The sequence below is a fragment of the Microcaecilia unicolor genome, chromosome 9 (genome assembly GCF_901765095.1).
Source record: "Microcaecilia unicolor chromosome 9, aMicUni1.1, whole genome shotgun sequence".
Lineage (NCBI taxonomy): Eukaryota > Metazoa > Chordata > Amphibia > Gymnophiona > Siphonopidae > Microcaecilia > Microcaecilia unicolor.
The window spans coordinates 60771070-60794653 of record NC_044039.1 but is presented as its reverse complement, the minus strand read 5'-3'; the positions used below and the strand labels follow the sequence as shown (position 1 = coordinate 60794653).

At 47.6% G+C, this 23584-nt stretch overlaps 1 protein-coding gene across 1 annotated transcript in view; it reads right to left on the bottom strand.

Annotated features, from left to right (window-relative positions):
- TMTC1 (transmembrane O-mannosyltransferase targeting cadherins 1) overlaps positions 1–23584 on the bottom strand; it is a 1359696-nt gene that overhangs the window by 875901 nt on the left and 460211 nt on the right. The window contains 1 exon segment of the mRNA XM_030213674.1: positions 13388–13491. Within this exon segment, the coding sequence (XP_030069534.1) occupies positions 13388–13491 (104 nt within the window).

Below are 23584 nucleotides of genomic sequence, written 5' to 3'. Positions count from 1 at the left end.
GCTTTGAAGTCCCCATACACATCTCCTAACCACCCTGCTAGACCATCTATGAGAGACTGTTAAATACACTGTCAGCTAACACATTTGCTTATTTCTGATCTGATGAAGAAGAGCAACCTTCGAAAGCTAATCAAGAAATGTATTAAGTTATGTCCAATAAAAAAGGTATCATCTTATTTTCTTTTCCGTGTTTTAATTTTGTTTGATTTCTATTGATTACCTTTAAGAGTGGACTAACACGGCTAACACACCTCTTTACTTCATATGGAGCAGAATGGGGGGGGGGGGGGTGGAGGGGTTTTGGGGGTTGGGGTGGAGATGGGGTGGTGCTTTTTTGTTTTTTGTTTCCTTTCTAAAGTAATCTAGATGAGGGAATTTTAGACTTCTCCTCTATAGGTCTTACTATTGGGTTCGGGTGGGTGCTAAGGCAAGTGGGGCTGGGTAGAGCTAGGCTATTAGAGAACCTTTTCTTGGGTTTTGGACTTACTTGATCTGTTTCCTCTGGTCTGAGTGGGGTTCCTTTGGCACTCCAAGCTGGTATTGCTGTAATCATTTGCGGGGTTTTCACACAATTATAGGTTTCAGTTGTAATGGGAGAGGGAGGGCTTTGGGAGTTTGTTAGGGGGCAGAGCGAAATATTATTTAGTCGAGGTGAGACTCACCATGTCCATTTTTTTTTTAAAGGGCATGGTTGTCACTTGGTTGTATAGGGACCTCGTAGTCTGATTACTTTGTTGATTTATCAACAGTTGGAAGGTAAAGCTGTTACCACTTTACAATATAGAGGCGGGACGGGGTTGGTATAAAATTTGTTAAAAGTTGGATGATAGATGGTAGTATTTGTTGTTACTGCACACAATGTTTCCATGAGAAGCTGTACAAGCATATCCTTTGGATGTGTTTGCTCTGAATTATCATCAATAAAATTGTTGAAACATAAAAGATACAGTGGAATTAGAAAAGGTACAGAGAAGGGTGATGAACATGATAAAAGGGATGGGATGACTTTCCTATGAAGAAAGGTTGAAGCGGCTTGGGCTCTTCAGCTTGAAGGAAAAAAAACAGCTGAGGGGAGACATGTTAGAGGTATATAAATTAATGTTTGGAGTGGAATGGGTAAACGTGAATTGCTTTCTTTACTCTTTCCAAAAACACTAGGACTAGGGGACATGCAATGAAGCTACAAGGTAGTAAATTTAAAACAAATCAGAGAAAATGTTTCTTCACAACATGTAACTAAACTCTGGAATTTGTTGCCAGAGGACATGGTAAAAGCAGTTAGCTTAGCAGGATTTAAAAATAGGTTTGGATAACTTCCTAAAAGAAAAGTTCATAAACCATTATTAAGATGGACTTGAGGAGAATCAACTGCTTATTTCTAGGACAAGAGGCATAAAATGTATTGTACTGTTTTGGGATCTTGCCAGGTACCTGCAACAAGGATTGCCCACTGCTAGAAACAGGATGATGGGCTTGATGGACCTTCGGTCTGTCCCAGTGTATCAACGCTTATGTTCTTATGCTTGACCGTTTACCCACTGCCATCACTCGCACCGTGAAACCCCCGATGAAGCCAAAAAAATAAAGAAGTCACTCACCACTGAAGGAAGGCGCAGAGTTGGTCTCAAGCAGCAGCGGTTCCTCCCAGAAGCGAGCCTGCCGCCAAGCAGGCTCACCAGGCTCAAGCAAGTTAACTCTATGTTCAGATGCAGAGGACTTCTATGTGGCTCTTTTTTTTTTTTACACTCATTAACTGGCTGAAATCTTTGTTGTTTGGTGTTTTTTTGTTGGTGAGGAAGGCTACAGCCTAGGCTAAATCAGAGTAGAAAAAGAAACCGGGAGGAGGGGAAATGGGGTTAGGCAGGGACCCAGACAACCAGGTATGCCCCCAAGGATGGCTCCACTTGGCCAAACACCCCCACACACAAAGAATCCAGGAGCTGGTGAGAAGCCATCCACTACCTGCTATAGATAGAGATATACTGAGTGACTGAGGGGCTGGCCATCCCGTATAACTGTCTTCAGTTCAGTACTCTTATCTCCACCTGAGATGGATACAACCCACCAGTTTCTGGATTCATCTGCTAGAGAGGCTAAGGAAAGCAAGATTAAAGTAGTAAGGGGTCCTTTTTCTAAAGGCAATACCAAGGGCCCACGCTGAGGCATCCTGTGGTAGTTTCCTGCTCAGTGCACGCTAATCCCACACTGGAAAATATTTTGTATTTTCCAGCACAGGTGTGCCCATGAGCAGAGAGTAGGCGTTCCTGCACTAATCAGGTAGCATGGGCGCATTACCGCATGCTAACTACAGCAGGAGTAGCACGGGAGCCCTTATGAACCTATAAATAGGCGGTGGTAAGGGCTCCTGTGGTAATGGCCATGAGCTAATGGGGAAATTAGTGTGTGGCCATTACCAAAAAAATTGTGGCATGGCAGCCATTTTACTGTTGAGCTAAAAGTGGCCACAATACATGGAAAACCCATGCACTAACACCAGTGCCAGCAACTGTTTTTAGCACGGCTTGGTAAAAGGACCCCTAAATGAGTGTGCTGTGTTTAGCACTAAGTTAAGTTGCTGTACTTATGCATGACTCACTGCCCTTTATATGATGGTCCCACACACTTAAAAAAAAAAGGATGAAGAAATATTTATAAGAATTACATTATTATGAGTTCTTTTTGAACAGCACAAGTTGTTTTGGAATCATATGCTGGAGTGTTTTTGAGGTTTTTCAAGTTTATTGCAAACTTAATATGCCGCTCAAGAGAGGGACTATCAGAGCGGTTTACAGTGTCAAATTATAAATAAAAAGAAAAGGAAAAGAACTATAATGGTAAGAGAGGAAAGAAAAGATTAAGGAACAGAACTGTCACACATCAAACTATATCTCCCCTCCCCCCATCAAGCCTTCACTTCTTTTAAGATAAGAAAAACACATTTTATAATATGAACTTTCCTATGCTGCCGCAAAAACACATCTATGTCCCTTGCTTTGCCCCATTCAGAGTTTAGATGTTTCAATTTGTAAAATAGATATTAATGCTGGATGTAGCCAGTACTTGGATATTCATTCTCTCATGTATTTTAGAACAGGTTGTTGTAATCTTTGTTGGGTTTTTTTTGTCTTGTACTTGGTTCCTTTTCTTGTGGTCCCAGGTCCACTTCTCAGAGGCAGTGGGGTAGCCCTATAACAGAACAAATGGGTGTGGCTTGGAAAAGGGTTTTCTTATGTAGAAATAGGCTTACCAATGTACAGCACTTAGAACAAAGTTTTTACAGAGCTGCTTCTGTGTTTATGTAAGTGAATATGTCTGTCCTTTTTTGGTGGCTGAGGGGGGGGATATGTGTGAATTTTTTTAGGTATGACGGTGTGCATATATAAGTACATAAGTAATGCCACACTGGGAAAAGACCAAAGGTCCATCGAGCCCAGTATCCTGTCCACGACAGCGGCCAATCCAGGCCAAGGGCACCTGGCAAGCTTCCCAAACGTACAAACATTCTATACATGTTATTCCCGGAATTGTGGATTTTTCCCAAGTCCATTTAGTAGCGGCTTATGGACTTCTCCTTTAGGAAACCGTCTAACCCCCTTTTAAACTCTGTCAAGCTAACCGCCTTCACCACGTTCTCCGGCAACGAATTCCAGAGTTTAATTACGAGTTGGGTGAAGAAACATTTTCTCCGATTTGTTTTAAATTTACTACACTGTAGTTTCATCGCATGCCCCCTAGTCCTAGTATTTTTGGAAAGCATGAACAAACGCTTCACATCCACCTGTTCCACTCCATTCATTATTTTATATATCTCTATCATGTCTCCCCCTCAGCCGTCTCTTCTCCAAGCTGAAAAGCCCTAGCCTCCTTAGTCTTTCTTCATAGGGAAGTTGTCCCATCCCCGCTATCATTTTAGTCGCCCTTCGCTGCACCTTTTCCAATTCCACTATATCTTTCTTGAGATGCGGCGACCAGAATTGAACACAATACTCAAGGTGTGGTCGCACCATGGAGCGATATAACGGCATTATAACATCCTCACACCTGTTTTCCATACCTTTCCTAATAATACCCAACATTCTATTCGCTTTCCTAGCCGCAGCAGCACACTGAGCAGAAGGTTTCAGTGTATTATCGACGACGACACCCAGATCCCTTTCTTGGTCCGTAACTCCTAACGTGGAACCTTGCATGACGCAGCTATAATTCGGGTTCTTTTTTCCCACATGCATCACCTTGCACTTGCTCACATTAAACGTCATCTGCCATCTAGCCGCCCAGTCTCCCAGTCTCGTAAGGTCCTTCTGTAATTTTTCACAATCCTGTAGTGAGTTAACGACTTTGAATAACTTTGTGTCATCAGCAAATTTAATTACTTCACTAGTTACTCCCATCTCTAAATCATTTATAAATATATTAAAAAGCAGCGGTCCTAGCACAGATCCCTGAGGAACCCCACTAACTACCCTTCTCCATTGTGAATACTGCCCATTTAACTCCACTCTCTGTTTCCTATCCTTCAACCAGTTTTTAATTCACAATAGGACTTTTCCTCCTATCCCATGACCCTCCAATTTCCTCTGTAGCCTTTCATGAGGTACCTTGTCAAACGCCTTTTGAAAATCCAGATACACAATATCAACCGGCTCCCCTTTGTCCACATGTTTGTTTACTCCTTCAAAGAATTGAAGTAAATTGGTCAGGCAAGATTTCCCCACACAAAAGCCGTGCTGACTCAGTCTCAGTAATCCATGTCCTCGGATGTGCTCTGTAATTTTGTTTTTAATAATAGCCTCTACCCTCTCCTGTGTATATGTGTCCAAAATATGTGGAAATCTGAATGTATGTGTGTGTATCCTGTGTCTGAATATTGGTGTATGTCCTGTGTGAATGTTTGTCCCTCTTTGTGTTTATATACCTGAATTATCTCTTCTAGCACCTTCCTGTGCCCTAATTTGTTTTGTTTGATCTGATTTCTCCTGATTACCAAGGAGGTGAATTCCTTTGAAGGCTCAGTTCTCAAAGATAGCTGGTCTGGCTACCCTTCATCACTTAGGGCCAGATGCACTAAACAATGAGCCAGCAAAGTGGTTTTTAAACTGGTTCTAGCCAGTTTTCCCCGCAAGTAGTAAACCGGGACATGCACAAAAGGGTTCTCCGAGCCATTTTCCTGTCACAGTAGCAGCTAATGAAAACGGAAGGCAAATGAGCTAATTACTATTATAATGTGAGTGCGATGCGATGCACTACCATTTCCAACCCCATGCACCGTGGAAAACCTAACGGGCGGTCTGCACCTCTCGTTGGGGCTGCTGTGAGCAGGACCCATGCAGAGGAGGACGCCCACCGCAGAAATCGGAAGAAAAAAAAAACCTCCAAGTGCTCGTCAGGGACGTCCTTTCAAATACCTAACACCTGGACGTCCTTCACTCAAAAAAAAAAAAAAAAAGGACATCCCTGACGAACACTTGGACGTTTTTTTTTCTTCAGATTTTGTGATGGGCATCCTTCTCTTAGATGTGTTTTTCTTACGTTTTTCTTACGACTAAGGTGCCCGAACCGAAATGACCACCGCCGGAGAGAATCGGAGATCGGGACGTGCGAGGACGTCCAAATCAAAATTATTTGGACGTCCCTTTTGATTATGCCCCTCTAGGTCTCTCTCAGCCAATCACAGCGTGTGATTTCAGTTCGGGCACCTTAGTCGTAAGAAAAACACGTCCAAGAGAAGGACGCCCATCACAAAATCTGAAGAAAAAAAATGTCCCAAGTGTTTGTCAGGGACGTCCTTTTTTTTTTTTTTGAAAGTGAGGACGTGTATGAAGCTGTCTTTCGCATGCGCACAGCAGCTAGCATAACGATTGGCTGCTCTGCGCATGCTCAGCTGGCCAACTGGCTTCCCCTCCTTAGGAAGGAAATCGCGTGGAAATTAGCTAACAGCGAGCAGCTCATTTGCATGCGATTTCATTCATGCATGCCAGTTTTTTACCAATTCGCTAAGGGATCGGTAAGGGAAGGGCTCTTTCCATGGAGTTAATGCATCTGGCTGCCAGTCTTATGTAAACTAATCCCATCAGGCTACCTAATCTCACCAGGTAGGGAGATATCCTGTCTACCTACACTGACATCACCAGAAGTCAGACCGGGGGGGGGGGGGGGGGGGGGGTCAGAGCTACCTGCAGTATCTCCCAAAGGCCTTTGGCTAACTCTCTGGGTAGGCCCTAATGCTCAAAAGTAAATGCAAGCGCTAAGGACTATTAGAACCTGCATTTACCTGCGCAGAATGTTCAGAGGGATCTAACGTGGCAAACAATAAGTGTGACAGGCCTTAGCACAGATAGCATGCCAATGTAGTCAAGCTCATGTTAATGAGGTCAATTTGTATTCCTTCCCAATGCTCAGAAAAAAGCGCACTAAACAAAACTGTTTTACCACTGTAAAAAATAATCCCAGATCACAGCAGGAGTTAGGGTACTGAAAGAGAGGATTTCCCATGATCATCATGCTACTCATGATTTTTTCTGCAAAATCTGCCAGTTTTGATTGCTTTTGGAAGCAGAAGGAGGATTGCAAGCCCTTAAGAACTGGTTGTAAGACACAGCAAACCCCACACATTGGTGTCTCTTTTCTGCATCTAAATTTAAAGCATCCATGCTTATAAAAAACTTTAAATTAAAACGCCCAAGGAAAGCACACATTGGCATCTGTTTCTTGCATCTAAATATAAGCATTGAAGCTGAAAAAATTTTTTTAAAACACTTACATTTAGGCCACTGAAAACAGACCGCAAAGCGAAAGCTACATACCTGTAGAAGGTATTCTCCGAGGACAGCAGGCTCATTGTTCTCACTGATGGGTGACGTCCACGGCAGCACCTTCAATCGGAAATCTTCTCTAGCAAAGACGTTTGCTAGCCCTCGCGCGTGCACACACACCGCGCATGCGCGGCCGTCTTCCCGCCCGAACTCGCTCGTGTTCGTCAGTCCAGTAAATAGCAAAGACAAAGACAAAAGAAGACACAACTCCAAAGGGGAGGCGGGCGGGTTGGTGAGAACAATCAGCCTGCTGTCCTCGGAGAATACCTTCTACAGGTATGTAGCTTTCGCTTTCTCCAAGGACAAGCAGGCTGCTTGTTCTCACTGATGGGGTATATGTAGCCCCCAGGCTCACTCAAAACAACAAACATGGTCAATTGGGCCTCGCAACGGTGAGGACATAACTGAGATTGACCTAAACTTATTCAACTAACTGAGAGTGCAGCCTGGAACAGAATAAAAATGGGCCTAGGGGGGTGGAGTTGGATTCTAAACCCCGAACAGATTCTGCAGCACCGACTGCCCAGACTGACTGTCGCGTCGGGTATCCTGCTGTAGGCAGTAATGCGATGTGAATGTTTGGACAGATGACCACGTCGCAGCCTTGCAAATCTCTTCGATAGTGGCTGACTTCAAGTGGGCCACTGACGTTGCCATGGCTCTAACACTATGAGCCGTGACATGACCCTCAAGAGTCAGCCCAGACTGGGCGTAAGCGAAGGAGATGCAATCTGCTAGCCAATTAGAAATGGTGGGTTTCCCGACAGCCACTCCCATCCTGTTGGGATCAAAAGAAACAAACATTTGGGCGGACTGTCTGTGGGGCTGTGTCCGCTCCAGATAGAAGGCCAATGCTCTCTTGCAGTCTAATGTGTGCAGTTGACGTTCAGCAGGGCGGGTATGCGGACAGGGGAAGAATGTTGGCAAGACAACTGACTGGTTCAGATGGAACTGCGACACCACCTTTGGCAAGAACTTAGGGTGAGTGCAGAGGACTACTCTATTATGATGAAATTTGGTATAAAGAGCATGAGCTACTAGGGCTTGAAGCTCACTGACTCTACGAGCTGAAGTGACTGCCACCAAGAAAATGACCTTCCAGGTCAAGTACTTCAGATGGCAGGAATTCAGTGGCTCGAAAGGGGGTTTCATCAGCTGGGTGAGAACGACATTGAGATCCCATGACACTGTAGGAGGTTTGATGGGGGGCTTTGACAAAAGCAAACCTCTCATGAATCGAACAACTAAAGGCTGTCCTGAGATCAGCTTACCTTCCACACGGTAATGGTATGCACTAATCGCACTAAGATGAACTCTTACAGAGTTGGTCTTAAGACCAGACTCGGACAAGTGCAGAAGGTATTCAAGCAGGGTCTGTGTAGGACAAGAGCGAGGATCTAGGGCCTTGCTGTCACACCAGACGGCAAACCTCCGCCTTAGAAAGAAGTAACTCTTCTTAGTGGAATGTTTCCTGGAACCAAGCAAGACTCTGGAGACACCCTCTGAGAGACCCAAGGAGGCAAAATCTACGCTCTCAACATCCAGGCCGTGAGAGCCAGAGACCGGAGGTCGGGGTGCAGAAGCGCCCCCTATTTCTGAGTAATGAGGATCGGAAAACACTCCAATCTCCACGGTTCTTCGGAACACAATTCCAGAAGAAGAGGGAACCATATCTGACGAGGCCAAAAGGGAGCGATCAGGATCATGGTGCCTCGATCCTGCTTGAGTTTCAGCAAAGTCTTCCCCACCAAAGATATGGGAGGATAAGCACACAGGAGGCTGTCCCCCCAATCCAGGAGAAAGGCATCCGACACTAGTCTGCCGTGAGCCTGAAATCTGGAACAGAACTGAGGGTCCTTGTGATTGACTTGAGTGGCAAAGAGATCCACCAGGGGGGTGCAAGATCTCGCGTACCACTCTGGAATTGAGCGACCACTTGTGAGGTTGCATTATCCTCCTCAATCTGTCGGCCAGACTGTTGTTTACGCCTGCCAGATACGTGGCTTGAAGAAACATACCGTACTGGCAAGCCCAAAGCCACATTCTGATGGCCTCCTGACACAGGGGAGAGATCCGGTGCCCCCCCCTCTTGCTGATGTAGTACATGGCAACCTGATTGTCTGTCTGAATTTGAATAATTTGATGGGACAGCCGATTTCTGAAGGCCTTTAGAGCATTCCAGACCGCTCATAACGGAGGTTGATCTGTAAACCTTTCTCCTGAAGGGACCAACTCCCTTGGGTGTGAAGTCCATCGACATGAGCTCCCCACCCCAGGAGAAACGCATCCGTCGTCAGCACCTTTTGAGGCTGAGGAGTTTGGAAAGGACATCCCAGAGTCAAATTGGACAGAATTGTCCACCAATGGAGGGACTGAAGAAAACTCGTGGACAGCAGGACTACGTCCTCTAGGTCCCCAGCAGCTTGGTACCACTGAGACGCTAGGGTCCACTGAGCTGATCTCATGTGGAGGCGGGCCATGGGAGTCACATGCACTGTGGAGACCATGTGGCCGAGCAATCTCAACATCTGCTGAGCTGTGATCTGCTGAGACGCTCGTACCCAAGAAACAAGGGACAGAAGATTGTCGGTCCTCGCTTCCGGGAGGTAGGCACGAGCTGTCTGAGAATCCAGCAGAGCCCCTATGAATTCGAGTTTCTGAACAGGAAGAAGGTGGGACTTTGGATAACTTATCACAAACCCTAGTAACTCCAGGAGTCGAATAGTCATCTGCATGGACTGTAGAGCTCCTGCCTCGGAGGTGTTCTTCACCAGCCAATCGTCAAGGTAAGGGAACACGTGCACTCCCAATCTGCGTAGAGATGCCGCTACTACAGCCAGGCACTTTGTGAACACCCTGGGCGCAGAGGCGAGACCAAAGGGTAGCACACAATACTGAAAGTGCCGTGTTCCCAGATGAAATCGAAGATACTGTCTGTGGGCTGGCAGTATCGGGATATGAGTGTAAGCATCCTTTAAGACCAGAGAGCATAGCTAATCGTTTTTCTGAATCATGGGAAGAAGGTGCCTAAGGAAACCATCCTGAACTTTTCTCGGACCAGATATTTGTTCAGGGCCCTTAGGTCTAGGATGGGACGCATCCCCCGTTTTCATTTCCACAAGGAAGTACCTGGAATAGAATCCCAGCCTTCCTGCCCCGGTGGCACGGGCTCGACCGCATTGGCGCTGAGAAGGGCGGAGAGTTCCTCTGCAAGTACCTGCTTGTGCTGGAAGCTGAAGGACTGAGCTCCCGGTGGACAATTTGGAGGTTTTGTGATCAAATTGAGGGAGTATCCTAGCCGGACTATTTGAAGAACCCACTGGTCGGAGGTTATGAGAGGCCACCTTTGGTGAAAAAATTTTAACCTCCCCCCCAACTGGCATATCATCCGGCACAGACACTTTGATTCCGGCTATGCTCTGCTGGAGCCAGTCAAAAGCCCGTCCCTTGCTTTTGCAGGGGAGCCGCAGGGGCCTGCTGAGTCGCACGCTGTTGACGAGAATGAGTGCGCTGGGGCTTAGCCTGGGCAGCAGGCTGGCGAGAGGGAGGATTGTACCTTCATCCACATAAAAACTTCTACCAGTTGAGGTAGATGCTGAAGGCGCCCGGCGGGAGAATTTGTCAAATGCAGTGTCCCGCTGGTGGAGCTGCTCTTCCACCTGTTCGACATTTTCACCAAAAATATTATCCCCCCGGCAAGGAGAATTCGCAATCTGCTGCTGAATCCTATTCTCTAGGTCGGAGGCACGCAGCCATGAGAGTCTGCGCGTCACCACACCTTGAGCAGCGGCCATGGACGCGACATCAAAAGTATCGTAAACACCCCTGGCCAGGAATTTACGACACACCTTCAGCTGCCTGACCACCTGTTGAAAAGGCTTGGCTTGCTCAGAAGGGAGCTTATCCACCAAGTCCGCCAACTGCCGCACATTGTTCCGCATATGAATGCTCGTGTAGAGCTGGTAAGATTGGATTTTGGCCACGAGCATTGAGGAATGGTAGGTCTTCCTCCCAAAAGAATCCAAGGTTTTAGAGTCTCTGCCCGGGGGCGCCGAAGCATACTCTCTAGAACTCTTGACCTTTTTAAGGGCCAGATCCACAACCCCAGAGTCGTGAGGCAACTGAGTCCGCATCAACTCAGGGTCCCCATGGATCCGATACTGGGACTCGATCTTCTTGGGAATGTGGGGATTAGTTAGCGGCTTCGCCCAGTTCTCCAGCAGTGTCTTTTTGAAGACATGATGCATGGGTACTGTGGACGATTCCTTAGGTGGCGAAGGATAGTCCAAATGCTCAAACATTTCAGCCCTTGGCTCATCCTCCGTAACCACAGGGAAGGGAATTGCCGTAGACATTTCCCGGACAAAGGCCGCGAAAGATAGACTCTCGGGAGGAGAAAGCTGCCTTTCAGGGGAGGGAGTGGGATCAGAAGGAAGACCGTCAGACTCCTCATCTGAGAAATATCTGACGTCTTCCTCTGCCTCCCACGAGGCCTCACCATCAGTATCGGACACCAGTTCATGAACCTCTGTCCGAAGCCGTGCCCACCTTGACTCCGTAGACACATGGCCACGGTGGGAACGTCGAGAAGTAGGCTCCCGCATCGGCGGCGATGAAGCTCCCTCCATCTACGTCGTCGGAGAGTCTGCTTGGGAGGCAGCTGACGTGGGCACCGCAAGTGGTACCGGCACCGGGGACCTCATGACGGGCAAGGGGCCAGCCGTCACCTCACTCGATGACACCGGCGGCGCAAGCACCCCTGGTACCGGAGGAGAAGGCCGCAACAGCTCCTCCAGGATTCCTGGAAGAATGGCCTGGAGGCTCTCGCTTAGAGCGACTGTCGAGTAAGGCTGGGAGTCCGGTACAGGCGACGAACTAAGAATCTGTTTGGGGCGCGGAGGCGGTACTGGGCTGTCCAGGGTAGAGCGCATTGACACCTCCTGAATGGAGGGTGAGCGGTCCTCCCGGCGTCGATGCCTAGTGGGTGCCAACTCCCTCGGCGACCCAGAGCTCTCGGTACCACGTCGGGAAGGTGACCGGTGCCGATGCTTCTTTGCCTTCACACGAAGCATGTCACCGGAATCTCCCGGTACCGACGAGGAGGACGTAGAATCCAAGCGCCTCTTCCTCGGGGCCGGGTCCGAAGAAGGTCGATCCCGGGGGGGGGGGGGGCTGTACCGCAGGAGCCCTCGAGGCACGGGGAGACCTACTCGAGGGCTCACCGCCACCAGCAGGGGAATGGACAGCCCTCACCTGCACTCCTGACGAAGAGGCACCCTCCCACGACATCAGTACCAACGATGATCTCGGTACCGTAGACACTGGAGCACCGGTCGATGACCTCGGTACCGCCGATGTCGATGCACCGGCTGATGACCTCGATACTGAGACCGTCGAAACACCAGGCAAGGCCCCGAACAAAACGTTCCACTGGGCCAATCTCGCCGCCTGAGTTCTCTTTTTCAACAAACAACAGAGAGTACAGGGCCTGAGGACGGTGCCCAGCCCCCAGACACTGAAGGCACGAAGCATGCCTATCAGTGAGCGAGATAGCCCGGTTGCACTGGGTGCACTTCTTGAAGCCGCTGGGAGGCTTCGATGATGTGGGCGGAAAAATCACGCCGGCGAAGTCAAAATTCACGATGATGGCAAAGGTACCAAAAATAAGAAGGGAGAAAACACGTACGGCCGGCCAACAGGGCCGCTTTCGAAAGCGAAAGGAAACTTGACGGGAAAAACAAACTCGAAAATAAAGGAGTTCTTTTCTTTTTCAAGAAACACGCGAACTAGAAATAAAAGAAGACTTCCGAAGCGGAAGGACGCGAGAAAAGCGCGAGGGTCTCCTCAGGGCACAGAACGACAATAAACACAGCCGTCCCGAGCACGGAAAAAAAGAAGACTGACGAACACGAGCGAGTTCGGGTGGGAAGACGGTCGCGCATGCGCGGTATGCGTGCGCGCACGAGGGCTAGCAAACGTCTTTGCTAGAGAAGATCTCCGATTGAAGGGGCTGCCGTGGACATCACCCATCAGTGAGAACAAGCAGCCTGCTTGTCCTCGGAGAATATGTGCTTCACATTCAGGTTTTATCAGGCACATGCGCATAAGAGCTGAGCTTAATTCGGAACTCTTCTGCATATGCGCAAAGCATAATCCTCCCGCCTAACTCCCTAATGCTCAATAGTATGAGTGCGCCTATATTTTCATCTCATTAGCGTTGAGCAATAAGGCATTGTTTTTCTGCGCTGTTCCAGTGGTATTTTTACGGTGCTATTTGGAACAGTGTTGGAGTTTTGAGCATCAGGGCCTTAATTAGGCTAACTTTCAGGTTAGACCCTGAACAGCACAATGTCATGCTGACAGTTGTATGTCAGCAGATCCTGTTCTAAAGTACACAAGAAATGGATGTCTATATTCTGAGTTGCACATCCTTTCAAAAATTCTTCTCTGTGTGTACAGGAGTGCTAAATATATAAATTTAAATGCTGGTGCCAGCATCTAAATTAACACAAACAGTTGCCAATTCCCCCAAAACACAAAAATACCTATTAACGTATATTTAAAGAGAACTGTACCTTGTCAGGATGTAAGGTGAAAATGAAGCTGGATTATCCTGCTCTGAAAACAAAGGCATCGATCCTCCCATTATCCGAAGACGCAAATATAAAACCAGAATCACCTTCAGAAAAAGGAAAACATTTATTCAAATGACACACTGTTAAACAGAAATTTTACTGTATATGTCAATTGTTAACTTTAGAGATATTTGCTATATAAAGCGAAGTTTCTTACCTGAAGCAGGTATTCTCCGAGGACAGCAGGCTGGATATTCTCACATGTGGGTGACGTCACGTCGGCCCCGGAGGATTTTCAGTAAAATCTGCAAAAGTCTCTTCCAGAGCGCTCCACCACGCGTGGTGCTCGCATTGCATATGTGCGCGCACTACTTCCCGCCCGTTGCACGGTCCCGCTCCTCAGTTTAATGAAACAGTAAAGCAGGAAGACAACTCCAAAGGGAAGGTGGGAGGGTTTCTGAGAATGTCCAGCCTGCTGTCCTCAGAGAATACCTGCTTCAGGTAAGAAACTTCGCTTTCTCCGAGGACAAGCAGGCAGATATTCTCACATGTGGGGTATCCCTAGCCCCCAGGCTCACTCAAAACAATAACAATTGGTCAATTGGACCTCGCAACGGCGAGGGCAAAACAAGGATTGACCTGAAACAATTAACAGCTGAGAGTGCAGCCTGGAACAGAATAAAAATGGGCCTAGGAGGGTTGGAGTTGGATTCTAAACCCCAAACAGATTCTGCAGCACCGACTGCCCAAACCGACTGTCGCGTCGGCTATCCTGCTGAAGGCAGTAGTGAGATGTGAATGTGTGGACTGATGACCACGTCGCAGCCTTGCAGATCTCCTCAATAGTGGCTGACCTCAGATGAGCTACTGACGCAGCCATGGCTCTAACATTATGAGTCGTGACATGGCCCTCTAAAGTCAGCCCAAATTGGGCATAAGTGAAGGAAATGCAATCTGCTAGCCAATTAGATATGGTGCGTTTCCCGACAGCAACCCCTCTTGTTGGGATTAAAAGAAATAAACAACTGGGCGGACTGTCTGTGGGGGCCTGTCCGCTCCACGTAAAAGTCCAATGCTCTTTTGCAGTCCAAAGTGTGCAGCTTGCTTTTGCCAGTTCTTGTATGAGGACGGGGAAAAAAGGTTGGCAAGACAATTGACTGGTTCAGATGGAACTCCGACACCACCTTTGGCAAGAACTTAGGGTGCGTGCGGAGGACTACTCTGTTATGATGAAATTTTAGATAAGGAGCATGAACCACTAGAGCCTGAAGCTCACTGACCCTACGAGTTGAAGTAACAGCCACCAAGAAAATGACCTTCCAGGTCAAGTACTTCAGATGGCAGGAATTCAGTGGCTCGAAAGGGGGTTTCATCAGCTGGGTGAGAATGACATTGAGATCCCATGACACAGGAGGAGGTTTGACAGGGGGCTTTGACAAAAGCAAACCTCTCATGAAACGAACAACTACAGGCTGTCCAGAGATAGGCTTACCTTCTACACTTTGATGGTAAGCACTAATCGCACTAAGGTGAACTCTTACGGAGTTGGTCTTGAAACCAGACTCTGATAAATGCAGAAGGTACTCAAGCAAGGTCTGTGTAGGACAAGAAAAGGGATCTAGGGCCCTGCTGTCACACCAGACGGCAAACCTCTTCCATTTAAAAGGGTAACATCTTTTCGTGGAATCTTTCCTGGAAGCAAGCAAGACTCGGGAGACACCCTCAGAAAGACTCAAGGTGGCAAATTCTAAGCTCTCAACATCCAGGCCATGAGAGCCAGAGACTGGAAGTTGGGATGTAGAAGCGCCCCTTCGTTCTGAGTAATGAGGGTTGGAAAACATTCCAATCTCCACGGTTCTTCGGAGGACAACTCCAGAAGAAGAGGGAACCAGATCTGACGCAGCCAGAAAGGCGCAATCAGAATCATGGTTCCGCGGTCTTGTTTGAGTTTCGGCAAAGTCTTTCCCACCAGAGGTATGGGAGGATACGCGTACAGAAGGTCTGTTCCCCAATGAAGGAGAAAAGCATCCGACGCTAGCCTGCTGTAGTCTGGAACAGAACTGAGGGACCTTGTGATTGAATTGAGTGGCAAAAAGATCCACCGAGGGGGTGCCCCAGCTCGGAAGATCCTTCTTGCGACAGCCATGCTCAGTGACCACTCGTGAGGTTGCATTATCCTGCTCAACCTGTTGGCCAGACTGTTGTTTACGCCAGCAAGATAAACGGCTTGGAGAAACATGCCATATTGGCGAGCTCAAAGCCACATCTGCACAGCTTCCTGCTTGTTTGTGTAATACATCGCAACCTGATTGTCTGTTTGAATCAGAATAATTTGGTTGGATAACCAATCTCTGAAAGCCTTTAGAGCGTTCCAGATCGCTCGCAACTCCAAGAGGTTGATCTGAAGACACGTTTCCTGAAGGGACCAAGCTCCTTGAGTGTGAAGCCCATCTACATGCGCTCCCCACCCGAGGAGGGATGCATCCGTCGTCAGCACTTTTTGAGGCTGAGGAATTTGGAATGGGCGCCCCAAAACCAGATTGGATCGAATTGTCCACCACTGAAGGGAATTCCGAAAGTCGATGGACAGCTGGATCACATCCTCTAGATTCCCTGCAGTTTGAAACCACTGGGAAGCTAGGGTCCACTGAGCCGATCTCATATGAAGACGTGCCATGGGAGTTACATGAACTGTGGAAGCCATGTGGCCCAGACGTCTCAACATCTGCCGAGCTGTGATCTGCTGAGAAGCTTGAACCTTGGAGACTAGAGACAGAAGGTTGTCTGCTCTTGGCTCGGGAAGATAGGCACAAGCTGTCTTCGTGCATAGCAGAGCCCCAATGAATTCCAATTTTTGAACTGGGTTGAGATAGGACTTTGGGTAATTGATGGCAAACCCTAGTAGCTCCAGCACTTGAATAGTCATCCGCATGGACTGTAAAGCCCCGTCGTGGGAGGTGCTCTTCACCAGCCAATCGTCCAGATAAGGGAACACATGCACCCCCAGTCTGCGTAGAGACGCTGCAACAACTGCCAGGCACTTGGTAAAGACCCTGGGTGCAGACGCCAAGACAAAAGGCAGCACACAGTACTGAAAGTGCTGCATTCCCAGTCGAAACCGCAGATACTTCCTGTGAGCTGGAAGTATCGAGATATGAGTGTAAGCATCCTTTAAGTCCAGAGAGCATAGCCAATCGTTTTCCTGAATCATGGGAAGAAGGGTGCCCAGGGAAAGCATCCTGAACTTTTCTCGAACCAGATATTTGTTCAAGCCCCTTAGGTCTAGGATGGGACGCATCCCCCCTGTCTTCTTTTCCACAAGGAAGTACCTGGAATAGAATCCCAACCCTTCTTGCCCTGGTGGAACGGGCTCGACCGCATTGGCGCTGAGAAGGGCGGAGAGTTCCTCTGCAAGTACCTGCTTGTGTTGGGAGCTGAAGGACTGAGCTCCCGGTGGGCAATTTGGAGGTTTGGTTTCCAGATTTAAGGTGTATCCTAACTGGACTATTTGAAGAACCCACCGGTCGGAGGTTATGAGAGGCCACCTTTGGTGAAAAAATTTTAACCTCCCCCCAACAGGCAGATCGTCCGGCACGGACACACTTATGGTGGCTATGCTCAACTGGAGCCAGTCAAAAACCCGTCCCTGGTTTTTGCTGGGGAGCTGCAGGGGCCTGTTTGGGTGCACGCTGTTGACGAGAACGAGCGTGCTGTGACAGAGCCTGAACCAGCTGTCGAGAAGTAGGAGTGTACTTACGGCCCCTAGAGGCGTACGGCGCACTTCTCTTCCCTTTGAAAAACTTCCTAGATGAGGAAGTGGATGCAGAAGGCGCCCGGCGGGAGAGAGAGTCCATAGCGTTATCACTCTGATAGAGATGATCAATCAACTTTTCGACCTTCTCACCGAAAACATGATCCCCCCCGGCAAGGGATATCCGCAATTTTCTGCTGAGTTTGTTCCTCCAGGTTAGAGGCACGCAGCCATGAGAGCCTGCGCATCACTATACCCATAGCAGAAAATCTGGATGTCAATCGCAAATGTCGTAAATGCCCCTGGACAGGAACTTGCGACACGCCTTCTGCTGCCTGACCACTTGGCGAAAAGGCTTGGCCTGCTCCGGTGGGTGTGCATCAACCAAGCTCTCAAGCTGCCGCACTGAGTTCTGCAAATGAATGCTCATGAAGAGCTGGTACGACTGAATTTTGGAAGCGAGCATGCCAGCCTTATACGCCTTCCTCCCAAAAGAATCCAAGGTTCTATGTTCTCGCCCCGGGGGCGCTGAGGCAAAGTTCCTAGAACTCTTAGCTCTTCTGAGAGCGGAATCCACCACCGCAGAGTCATGAGGCAACTGAGGCCGGATGAAACTGGGTTCCCCGTGGATCCGATACTGGAATTCAGCCTTTTTGGGAATAGTTGGACAAGAAAGAGGTTTCTGCCAGTTCCTCATCAGCACTTCCCTGAGTGTATCATGAAAAGGAACTGTGGTAGAAGACTTAGGTGGAGATGGATAATCCAGGACCTCGAGCATCTTGGCCCTGGGCTCATCCACAGTCTCCACAGGGAAGGGAATGGCCTCAGACATTTCCCGCACAAAAGATGAAAAAGACAAGTTCTCCGGAGGGGAGAGCTGTCTCTGAGGTGAGGGGGTTGAATCAGAAGGAAGACCTAGAGAATCCTCGGCAGAAAAAACTCCATGACCCCCATCCTCATCAGATGAGCCATCATTGGATAGGTCTAGCAACTCAGAAAGAGCAGCCCATATCCGAGCCCGTCTCGACATGGAGGTGCGGTGACCTCGATGACAGTGTCGAGAAGTCGACTTCCCAGGAGACTCCGGTGAAGCTTCCTCCACCGAAGGCAATGGAGAGTCGACCCAGGAGGCTACCGACCCTGATACCGGAAGCGGTACCGGAGAAGGGGACCTCACAACCGACAGGCTAGGTGCCACAGGAGCCTCCGGCACCGTCGGTACCGATACCTCCGGTGCCGGACGCAAATGGTGCAGTACCGCTTCCATAAAATCAGGAAAAATAGCCTTGATACGCTCATCTACAGAAGCTGTCGGGGAAAGCTGCGGTGTCGGTGTGGGCTTCAGAGGCAGAATCTGCAGAGGCTGGGGAGCCGGTACCGGGCTGCCAGACGACCTGCGCGTCGATACCTCCATAACAGAGGGAGAGCGATCCTCTCGGCATCGACGCTTCTCAGGTGCCGAATGCCTCAAAGACCCGGAGCTCGTGGTACCATGTCGAGAAGGAGAACGATGATGGTGCTTCTTGGCCTTCGCCCGACGCCCGTCATCGAGACTCCTCGGTACCAGTGAGGAAGACGTGGAATCCACACGCTTCCTCGGGGCCGGGTCCGAGAGAGGTCGCTCCCAGGGGGCCTGCAAAGTAGGAGGCGCCGAGGCGGGTGGAGACCCGCTTGATGCATCACTGCTCCCAGCGTGCATCGGCCTTTTGGCAGCCTGTACCCGGTCTCCCGATGCCATCGCTGCCCTCGACGTCGACGGTACCAATGTCAACAGCACCAACGCCGAGGTACCGGACCCAAAAAGCTTTTCTCTTTGGGCCTCTCAAGAAAGCTGAGTGCACTTTTTCATTTTTAGGCACAACTTACAGCTTTCCTGAAGATGGTCGGGCCCAAGGCACTGAAGGCACAAGGAGTGCGGATCAGTGCCAGAGATGGTCCGGTTGCAGCGAGCACAAGGCTTGAAGCCGCTGGGCGTCTTCGATGACATCGCGGGAAAAATTGCCTCCGCAAAATCAACGCGATGGTATCAGAAAAAAAGACACAAAGACAGGGGAAAAAACCCCACTGAGCGACCTAAGAATGGTCGCAAACGAAAAAGAAAGGAAACTTTAAATGAAGAAAACTAAAGAAATAAAGGACATTTTTTTTTTAAACAAGCAAATTCAATTTGACGAAGAAACTTTCACTCCGGGGACCCGAAAAAACGTGAAGCGAAACTCCATGTCTCCTCAGACGCGGAAAGAAAACAACTGAGGAGCGGGACCGCGCGACGGGCAGGAAATCGTGCGCGCACATGCGCAGTGCGAACACCACGCGCGGAGGAACGCTCTGGAAGAGACTTTTGCAGATTTTACTGAAAATCCTCCGGGGCCGACGTGACGTCACCCACATGTGAGAATATCAGCCTGCTTGTCCTCGGAGAATAAATGTTACATAAAATGTTATGTATTTATTATGCAAGAGCTCTAACATAAAATGTTTTTACATGGAACTAATGCATTTACTGAGGCAGATTTTCACACTACAGTGAGTGAAGAAAGTAATTTAAAACCTTTATGTCAAAGCATAAATGCAGTTCTTGTCTTTTGGTACTTGCACCAATATGTTTTACTTCTGTCCATTAAAGGGATTATAGCTGCAAAACACCACACTTAATGCACCAGAGTAGGCTGGTGGGTTCTTTCCATTGCACTACACAGCTATGTACAGTAACCATTACAAAGCTGATTTTATGAAGATGGATTTTAATATAATTTAATAAAGAACTTATATTCCATTTTTTCCACAAATTCAAGGCAGGCTATACTATTCAAATAATAAAACAATATATAGACACAAGTAGAATCTTATGAATCCGCTTTACTAACATGACATTCTTATCTATGCATGTTCTCAAATCTTCGGTATTTTAAAGCCTATATCATTCAGCTGCCAACAATAACAATGTGAGGTCAAATCACCGGACATTCAGTCATCATTCTTCTTACTATACCTATACAGAGCCGGGCAAACTTCTGCGGTCTATGCCCCAGAAACTCTAAAGAAAGACCATTATCAAGTATAGCGAAGATACTTACCTGTAGCAGGTATCTGATGATTCTCACAAGTGGGTCGATGATCTGCGTTGGACCGGGAACCTTCTGGTGCATGTGCCACACCGCACCGCGCATGCTCGGAGTGCCTTCCCGCTCATCTCGCAACCGCGCTCCTCAGTTAAATTCAAAAGCAAGAAAAAAAGAAAGAGTAACAACTCCAAGGGGAGGTGGGCGGGATTGTGAGACTCATCAGCCTGCTGTCTTCGAAGAACACCTGCTACAGGTGAGTATCTTCGCTTTCTCCGAGGACAAGCAGGCTGAGTGATTCTCACAAGTGGGATATCCCTAGCATAAAGGCTCACCCAAAACAACAAACATCAGTCAAATGGGCCTCGTAATGGTGAGGACAAAACACAGATTAACCTGAAACTATATACAAACTAGCTGAGAGTGCAGTCTGGAACAGAACAAAATGGGCCTAGGAGGGTGGAGCTGGATTCTAAATCCCAAATAGGTTCTGCAACACTGATTGCCCAAACCGACTATCGCGTCAGGTGTCCTGCTGAAGGCAATAATGTGATGTGAATGTGTGGACTGAAGACCATGTTACAGCTTTGCAAATCTCTTCAATGGAGGCTGACTTTAAGTGAGCCACTGATGTAGCCATGGCTCTGATATTATGAGCCGTGACATAGACCTCCAGAGTCAGCCCAGCTTGGGCATAAGCGAAGGAAATGCAATCTGCTAGCCAACTGCACACTTCAATCTCCACCCACAGATACAACTGTGATACCCTATGTCCTCTTGCTATTGTTCTATCGCCCTATCTTTTCCGCATTGTAACATTCCATTGTTTCTACGCCCTAAACGATGTCTGACTTGACTCTGTTTTCCCATAACTCTTCACAATGTAACTTATAATCGTACTGTAACACATTGTATTTCCATCACTCACAATGTATTGTAAGCCACACTGAGCCCGCAAATAGGTGGGAAAATGTGGGATACAAATGCAATAAAATAAAAATAAAATAAAAAATAACTGGAAATGGTGTGTTTACCGATGGACACTCCCCTCCTGTTGGGGTCAAAAGAAACAAACAACTGGGAGGACTGAAGGGCTTCGTCCGCTCCATGTAAAAGGCCAACGCTTTCTTGCAGTCCAAGGTGCGTAAGCTGCTTTCGCCAGGGTGGCAATGAGGATGGAGAAAAAATGTTGGCAAGACAACTGACTGGTTCAGATGGAACTCCGACACCACCTTCGTTAGGAACTTAGGGTGCATTTGGAGGACTACTCTATTGTGATGAAACTTAGTATAAGGTGCATCCACTACGAAGGCCTGAAGCCTGAAGCTCACTGACCCTTTGAGCTGAAGTAACAGCCACAAAGAAAATGACCTTCCAGATGGCAGGAATTCTGTGTCTCAAAAGGTGCTTTCATCAGCTGGGTGAGAATGACGTTGAAATCCCATGACACTGGTGGAGGTCTGACAGGGGGCTTTGATAAAAGCAAACTCTCATGAAGTGAACAACTAAAGGCTGTCCAGAGATAAGCTTACCTTCTACACGCTGATGATAAGCGCTGATTGCACTAAGGTGAACCCTTACGGAGTTGGTCTTCAATAGAAATAAAACAAAATAAAACATGGAAAAGAAAATAAGATGATATCTTTTTTATTGGACATAATTGAATACATTTCTTGATTAGCTTTCGAAGGTTGCCCTTCTTCGTTAGATTGGAAATAAGCAAATGTTGGTAGATGTCAGTATATATAAGTGAAACATCAAAGAATTCCAATGACAGTCTAACAGGATGGGGGTGGATAGGTGAGGGACAGGTGAGATATGCATGGAGACAGGAGGGAGAAAACAGTACGATTTTCAAAGCAGTACAATTTTATGGTTTATAATGGGCTAGAAAAACCAGTTTTGGTCTTGAGACCAGACTCTGATAAGTGTAGCAGGTACTGAAGCAGGGTCTGTGTAGGACAAGAAAGGGGATCTACAGCCTTGCTGTTGTAGCAAGCACCCGCTCCTCCTTCCTTGGAAGCAGCCGATCACGTGTTTAGATCTGGACTCTATTTACTTCCTAGAGTTTTTCGGTCTCCTTAACTTTAGTGCAACTTAAAATAACAAACAAAAGAAAACACCTCCTCGGAATTGGGTTGAGCTTTCCAGCTTTCCTGTTCTTTATTCATGTCACGATTGGGGTTTTTAAAGATTAAAGAAAAAAACAGTCTTGGCCCATAGTTCATCAAATAAAACTTTAGGCTTAATTCAGCTAACGATCCTTGTTAGCCACGGGGTGCCTAAATAAGTATAGTTCATGCACAACCAAAAATCCTCCAATAGCTTTAATGTCCAAGTAACCACAGTTCCTTCAAACAAAAAGAGTCCCAGCAGTTTCAATGATCCTTCACAGGGCCATGTCAATAAGGCTTTATAAACAAATACACACACGTGCATGCAGTACCTACTTCCAGGCTTCTTCTTCCTTCCAATCTCAGGGCTAGAGATATTACCTCCCCCCCCCCCCCCTCCCTAAACAGGAGACTTATTATTTGTTGTATTTGTATCCCACATTTTCCCACCTATTTGTAGGCTCAATATGGCGTACATTGTTCCGTCATGGCGATCGCCGTTTCCGGAGTGAGAGATACAAGTGATATTACATTAGAGATCATGATTGGCAGGCATGGTAGATTAAACAGACAACTATAAAGAGTTCATATTCGGAATTAGGGAATAGCGTGTTAATACATTGAAGTTCATTCGTAGTATAGCAGTCTTTGGTAGTTTAGTATAGAGGGTTGGGTTTTAACTTGTTCAGACTTGAGTTTCGTTGGCCGGTAGTTAGGTTGTATCGTTGTGGTATGCCTTTTTGAACAGGTTGGTCTTCAGTAATCTTCGAAAATTAGTTAGGTCACTGATTTTTCTCACGGCAAGTGGTAAGGCATTCCAGAGCTGTGTACTTATGTAGGGGAAACTGGATGCTTGTGTTAGTTTATATTTTAGGTTTTTGCAGCTAGGATAGTGGAGGTTCAGGAATGTGCGCGTTGAACTTACAGTGTTCCTGGGTGGTAAGTCTATGAGGTCTGACGTGTAGACTGGGGCATCTCCGTAAATGATTTTATGAACCAGAGTGCAAATTTTGAACATGATATGTTCTTTTAGTAGGAGCCAGTGTAATGTTTCTCTTACGGGTCTAGCACTTTCGTATTTTGTTTTTCCAAATATGAGTCTGGCTGCTGTGTTTTGGGCTGTTTGGAGCTTCTTGATGATTTGTTCTTTGCATCCGGCATATATTGAGTTGCAGTAATCTAGGTGACTTAACACCATTGATTGTACCAGGTTGCGAAATATTTCCCTTGGGAAATAAGGTTTTACTCAGAGTTTCCACATTGCTTGGAA